Source organism: Coregonus clupeaformis, unplaced genomic scaffold, assembly GCF_020615455.1.
Source record: "Coregonus clupeaformis isolate EN_2021a unplaced genomic scaffold, ASM2061545v1 scaf0261, whole genome shotgun sequence".
Lineage (NCBI taxonomy): Eukaryota > Metazoa > Chordata > Actinopteri > Salmoniformes > Salmonidae > Coregonus > Coregonus clupeaformis.
In genome coordinates, this window is record NW_025533716.1 from 360,001 (window position 1) to 367,500 (window position 7,500).

General features: G+C 41.1%; 1 protein-coding gene across 1 annotated transcript in view; it reads left to right on the forward strand.

Annotated features, from left to right (window-relative positions):
• Positions 1–7,500, forward strand: part of LOC121551701 (receptor-type tyrosine-protein phosphatase delta) — a 237,095-nt gene that overhangs the window by 188,374 nt on the left and 41,221 nt on the right. The window contains 1 exon segment of the mRNA XM_045214471.1: positions 969–1,144. Within this exon segment, the coding sequence (XP_045070406.1) occupies positions 969–1,144 (176 nt within the window).

The window sequence follows — 7,500 nt, forward strand, 5'->3', positions numbered from 1 at the left end:
AGAGAGAGAGAGAGAGAGAGAGACAGAGAGAGAGACACAGAGAGAGACACAGAGAGAGACACAGAGAGAGACACAGAGAGACAGAGATACACAGAGAGAGAGAGAGAGAGAGAGAGACAGAGAGACAGAGAGACAGAGAGACAGAGAGAGAGACAGAGAGACAGAGAGAGAGACAGAGAGACAGAGAGACAGAGAGACAGAGAGACAGAGAGACAGAGAGAGAGACAGAGAGACAGAGAGACAGAGAGAGAGAGAGACAGAGAGACAGAGAGAGAGAGAGAGAGATTACAGTAGGTTTAAATGAGGGAGAGTTGCTGCTGCAGCAGTAATATTAGCTAACTATGAGTCCATCCCAAATGTCACCCTATTCCCTATGATCCCTGGTCTAAAGTAGTGCACTATATAGGGAATAGGGTGCCATTTGAGATGTAGTTATGTCTTTGAAAGTGTTGGTACCAGCGAGGGCTGTTTGTTCGTTTTATATAAACTGACCTCAAAAGATACATCAAGAGCTTTGTGACCTGCTTTCTGACTCACTAGAATCAGTCCAGGGGCGAGCGGGCGGTGACACAGTGATTTGGGGGATTATGGCATCAGGCCCAGATGAACAGGACTGATCCTGAATGAAACAGACACAATCCCCTCCCATACAAGCTGGGTATCAGCTGAGAGAATTGACACAATCTCCTGCCATACAAGCTGGGTATCAGCTGAGAGAATTGACACAATCTCCTGCCATACAAGCTGGGTATCAGCTGAGAGAGTTGAGTCGTCCATTTTCTCACGTTGACATTTTTAACCAACACATACACTGTACATGCAGATCGATTGATTGATTGATTGACACTTTGATAATCCCCAAGGAGCATCTGATCTGATCATCTCTCTCTCCCTTTCTCTCCCTCTTTCTCTCTCTCTCTCTGTCTCCCCCGATCTCTCTCCCTCCCCTTATCTCTCTTTCCCCCCAGGTATCCCAGGCAGTGACTACATCAATGCTAACTACATTGATGGCTACCGTCGTCAGAACGCCTACATCGCGACGCAGGGCTCTCTCCCTGAGACCTTCTGTGACTTCTGGAGACTGGTGTGGGAACAGCACACGGCCAACATCATCATGATGACCAAGCTAGAGGAGAAGTCACGGGTAAGGACTGATATCAATTATTCATACAGTGAAAGGACAGTGATAAATCAATAGACTGTTATAAATTACGTTTTTTAGTCATTTAGCAGACTCTCTTATCCAGAGCGACTTACAGGAGCAATTAGGGTTAGATCATTGTAATCAATGGGGAAGGAGGACGGATCAGTTGATAATCAATGGGGAAGGAGGACGGATCAGTTGATAATCAATGGGGAAGGAGGAATGATCAGTTGATAATCAATGGGGGAGGAGGACGGATCAGTTGATAATCAATGGGGAAGGAGGACAGATCAGTTGATAATCAATGGGGAAGGAGGACGGATCAGTTGATAATCAATGGGGAAGGAGGACGGATCAGTTGATAATCAATGGGGAAGGAGGACGGATCAGTTGATAATCAATGGGGAAGGAGGACGGATCAGTTGATAATCAATGGGGAAGGAGACAGAAATATACTATGTCCTGTACGGTGTTGTAACCCCTAATGTCAACGTACAGTGGTGGATATGATTTATTCTGGAGCGGATGGTCAGGGGGCCAGAACATAATTACTATATAATTTGTAGACTGCAAATTGACCACAACAAGCCCAAACAGATACAGGATAATAGCTGACTAAAACATAATCATTTCAAACCTTTATTACATTTGTAAACCTATATGATCACATAATGTATATCGCTCTATTATGCGTAGGAAGATTTTGGAACAGATAAAACATTTTTTTAAAAATCAGTTAGAGCTAATTTGGTGGCGTTTTTACAGTCTTTTATATATATATATATATATATATATATATATATATATATATATATACAGTGGGGAAAAAAAGTATTTAGTCAGCCACCAATTGTGCAAGTTCTCCCACTTAAAAAGATGAGAGAAGCCTGTAATTTTCATCATAGGTACACGTCAACTATGACAGACAAAATGAGAAAAGAAAATCCAGATAATCACATTGTAGGATTTTTAATGAATTTATTTGCAAATTATGGTGGAAAATAAGTATTTGGTCAATAACAAAAGTTTCTCAATACTTTGTTATATACCCTTTGTTGGCAATGACACAGGTCAAACGTTTTCTGTAAGTCTTCACAAGGTTTTCACACACTGTTGCTGGTATTTTGGCCCATTCCTCCATGCAGATCTCCTCTAGAGCAGTGATGTTTTGGGGCTGTCGCTGGGCAACACGGACTTTCAACTCCCTCCAAAGATTTTCTATGGGGTTGAGATCTGGAGACTGGCTAGGCCACTCCAGGACCATGAAATGCTTCTTACGAAGCCACTCCTTCGTTGCCCGGGTGGTGTGTTTGTGATCATTGTCATGCTGAAAGACCCAGCCACGTTTAATCTTCAATGCCCTTGCTGATGGAAGGAGGTTTTCACTCAAAATCTCACGATACATGGCCCCATTCATTCTTTCCTTTACACGGATCAGTCGTCCTGGTCCCTTTGCAGAAAAACAGCCCGAAAGCATGATGTTTCCACCCCCATGCTTCACAGTAGGTATGGTGTTCTTTGGATGCAACTCAGCATTCTTTGTCCTCCAAACACGACGAGTTGAGTTTTTACCAAAAAGTTATATTTTGGTTTCATCTGACCATATGACATTCTCCCAATCCTCTTCTGGATCATCCAAATGCAGTCTAGCAAACTTCAGACGGGCCTGGACATGTACTGGCTTAAGCAGGGGGACACGTCTGGCACTGCAGGATTTGAGTCCCTGGCGGCGTAGTGTGTTACTGATGGTAGGCTTTGTTACTTTGGTCCCAGCTCTCTGCAGGTCATTCACTAGGTCCCCCCGTGTTGTTCTGGGATTTTTGCTCACCGTTCTTGTGATCATTTTGACCCCACGGGGTGAGATCTTGCGTGGAGCCCCAGATCGAGAGAGATTATCAGTGGTCTTGTATGTCTTCCATTTCCTAATAATTGCTCCCACAGTTGATTTCTTCAAACCAAGCTGCTTACCTATTGCAGATCCAGTCTTCTCAGCCTGCTGCAGGTCTACAATTTTGTTTCTGGTGTCCTTTGACAGCTCTTTGGTCTTGGCCATAGTGGAGTTTGGAGTGTGACTGTTTGAGGTTGTGGACAGGTGTCTTTTATACTGATAACAAGTTCAAACAGGTGCCATTAATACAGGTAACGAGTGGAGGACAGAGGAGCCTCTTAAAGAAGAAGTTACAGGTCTGTGAGAGCCAGAAATCTTGCTTGTTTGTAGGTGACCAAATACTTATTTTCCACCATAATTTGCAAATAAATTCATAAAAAATCCTACAATGTCATTTTCTGGATTTTTTTTCCTCAATTTGTCTGTCATAGTTGACGTGTACCTATGATGAAAATTACAGGCCTCTCTCATCTTTTTAAGTGGGAGGACTTGCACAATTGGTGGCTGACTAAATACTTTTTTCCCCCACTGTATATATTTTGGGTTTAGAAAACTTGGGGGGCCAAATAAAATGCGGGGGCCAGTTGGGCAACCCTGCTGAATAGTGTGTGTGTATATACAGCAGTATGACTCTCCTATATACAGCAGTATGACTCTCCTATATACAGCAGTATGACTCTCCTATATGACTTTAAATAATCATGTATTTCATTTTCTCCCTTTAATACGTTTCTAACATGATGTTGTCAACTTTAGTCTTTAGTTTCTCTTCTTAGCCCATGTAGAAACTAGGTACAACTTCCTCTTTCCACCATGCTTCTACTAATACTATGCTTAAACTGTCGTGCTGCCATGTACGATGTAGTACTATAACTAGTAGTACTAAATGTACTATGTAATGCCATAACTAGTAGTACTACATGTATTATGCAATGCCATAACTAGTAGTACTACATGTACTATGTAGTACCATAACTAGTAGTACTACATGTACTATGTAGTACCATAACTAGTAGTACTGCCATGTACTATGTAGTACCATAACTAGTAGTACTACATGTACTATGTAGTACCATGACTAGTAGAATTACCATGTACTATGTAGTACCATAACTAGTAGTACTACATGTACTATGTAGTACCATAACTAGTAGTACTGCCATGTACTATGTAGTACCATAACTAGTAGTACTACATGTACTATGTAGTACCATGACTAGTAGAATTACCATGTACTATGTAGTACCATAACTAGTAGTACTACATGTACTATGTAGTACCATAACTAGTAGTACTACATGTACTATGTAGGACCATGACTAGTAGAATTACCATGTACTATGTAGTACCATAACTAGTAGTACTACATGTACTATGTAGTACCATAACTAGTAGTACTATATGTACTATGTAGGACCATGACTAGTAGAATTACCATGTACTATGTAGTACCATGACTAGTAGTACTACATGTACTATGTAGTACCATGACTAGTAGAATTACCATGTACTATGTAGTACCATGACTAGTAGAATTACCATGTACTATGTAGTACCATGTTAATAGCATTACTAATACTGTAGTAGTAATGTACTGTAGTGTTGTGTGGTAGTTCCTGTCATGTCTCTTTTCCAACTCTCTCTCTCTCTCTGTCTGTTTCACCCTGTCTGTTTCAGATGCCCTCTTATTTCTTCTCCAAGGCAAGACATCCCTCTCTCTCCCTCCCTCCCCCTCCCTCCCTCCCTCCCTCCCTCCCTCCCTCCCTCCCTCCCTCCCTCCCTCCCTCCCTCTCCCTCCCTCCCTCCCCTTCCCTCTCCCTCCCTCCCCTTCCCTCTCCCTCTCTCCCTCCCTCCCTCCCTCCCTCCCTCCCTCCCTCTCTCTCTCCCTCCCTCTCCCTCCCTCCCCTTCCCTCTCCCTCTCTCCCTCCCTCCCTCCCTCCCTCTCTCTCTCCCTCCCTCTCCCTCCCTCCCCTTCCCTTCCCTCTCCCTCTCTCCCTCCCTCCCTCCCTCCCTCCGCTTCCCTCTCCCTCACTCTCTTACTTCATTTCTGCAACCTCTAATCGCATGGTTTTCTGATCACTCAATGTGTTCACTGCCTTTCTGTCTGGTTTTAAAACACACTGAGAATGACTGAAATGCTCCTCTCACCGCTTTTGGAGACTCAACAAAATGCACGTTGTTCACCAGTGTCACGTTGTGTGTGTTCTTTGGATCTCGGGTCGAGGTTGGGTCTACTTCCATTTCAGTTCAGTCCGTTCCTCTTCAAGAAGAAGTTAAAGTACCATTTATTATCAATTAGATTTTTATTTTTCTCAAGTCTCCGATTGGGATTTCAGTTCCTGTCCTGAATTGGCTGAATAGAAATGGAACTGACCCAAAGCTTTGTCTGTTTTCTCTGGACTGTAGCCACTAGGCATCCATGTTATGTTAGGTAGCTACTGGATATTACGTAGCTAATAGTACATTAGGTAGCTACTGGATATTACGTAGCTAATAGTACATTAGGTAGCTACTATATATAATCCATAGCTAATAGTACATTAGGTAGCTACTGGATATTACGTAGCTAATAGTACATTAGGTAGCTACTGGATATTACGTAGCTAATAGTACATTAGGTAGCTACTGGATATTACGTAGCTAATAGTACATTAGGTAGCTACTGGATATTACGTAGCTAATAGTACATTAGGTAGCTACTGTATATTACGTAGCTAATAGTACATTAGATAGCTACTGTATATTACGTAGCTAATAGTACATTAGGTAGCTACTGTATATTACGTAGCTAATAGTACATTAGGTAGCTACTGGATATTACGTAGCTAATAGTACATTAGGTAGCTACTGGATATTACGTAGCTAATAGTACATTAGGTAGCTACTGTATATTACGTAGCTAATAGTACATTAGATAGCTACTGTATATTACGTAGCTAATAGTACATTAGGTAGCTACTGGATATTACGTAGCTAATAGTACATTAGGTAGCTACTGGATATTACGTAGCTAATAGTACATTAGGTAGCTACTGTATATTACGTAGCTAATAGTACATTAGATAGCTACTGTATATTACGTAGCTAATAGTACATTAGGTAGCTACTGTATATTACGTAGCTAATAGTACATTAGGTAACTACTGTATATAATCCTTAGCTAATAGTACATTAGGTAGCTACTGTATATAATCCGTAGCTAATAGTACATTAGGTAACTACTGGATATTACGTAGCTAATAGTACATTAGGTAGCTACTGTATATTACGTAGCTAATAGTACATTAGGCAGCTACTGTATATTACGTAGCTAATAGTACATTAGGTAGCTACTGTATATTACGTAGCTAATAGTACATTAGGTAGCTACTGTATATTACGTAGCTAATAGTACATTAGGTAGCTACTGTATATTACGTAGCTAATAGTACATTAGGTAGCTACTGTATATTACGTAGCTAATAGTACATTAGGTAGCTACTGTATATTACGTAGCTAATAGTACATTAGGTAGCTACTGTATATTACGTAGCTAATAGTACATTAGGTAGCTACTGTATATTACGTAGCTAATAGTACATTAGGTAGCTACTGTATATTACGTAGCTAATAGTACATTAGGTAACTACTGTATATTATGTAGCTAATAGTACATTAGGTAGCTACTGTATATTACGTAGCTAATAGTACATTAGCTCGGACAAGGCTACTTATATAGGGAATAGGGTTATCAGTACTATATACTGTAATAATCAGTATAAACCAGCGTCTCAGCCCTGTGGAAAGCAGTACAGTATAAAGCTATATTATAATCCCAGCGTCTCAGCTCTGTGGAAATCAGTACAGTATAAAGCTATATTATAATCCCAGCGTCTCAGCTCTGTGGAAAGCAGTACAGTATAAAGCTGCATTATAATCCCAGCGTCTCAGCCCTGTGGAAAGCAGTACTGTAAAAATATGTATTATAATCCCAGCGTCTCAGCCCTGTGGAAAGCAGTACAGTATAAAGCTATATTATAATCCCAGCGTCTCAGCTCTGTGGAAAGCAGTACAGTATAAAGCTGCATTATAATCCCAGCGTCTCAGCCCTGTGGAAAGCAGTACAGTATAAAGCTATATTATAATCCCAGCGTCTCAGCCCTGTGGAAAGCAGTACAGTATAAAGCTGCATTATAATCCCAGCGTCTCAGCCCTGTGGAAAGCAGTACAGTATAAAGCTATATTATAATCCCAGCGTCTCAGCCCTGTGGAAAGCAGTACTGTAAAAATATGTATTATAATCCCAGCGTCTCAGCCCTGTGGAAAGCAGTACTGTAAAAATATGTATTATAATCCCAGCGTCTCAGCCCTGTGGAAAGCAGTACTGTAAAAATATGTATTATAATCCCAGCGTCTCAGCCCTGTGGAAAGCAGTACTGTAAAAATATGTATTATAATCCCAGCGTCTCAGCCCTGTGGAAAGCAGTAC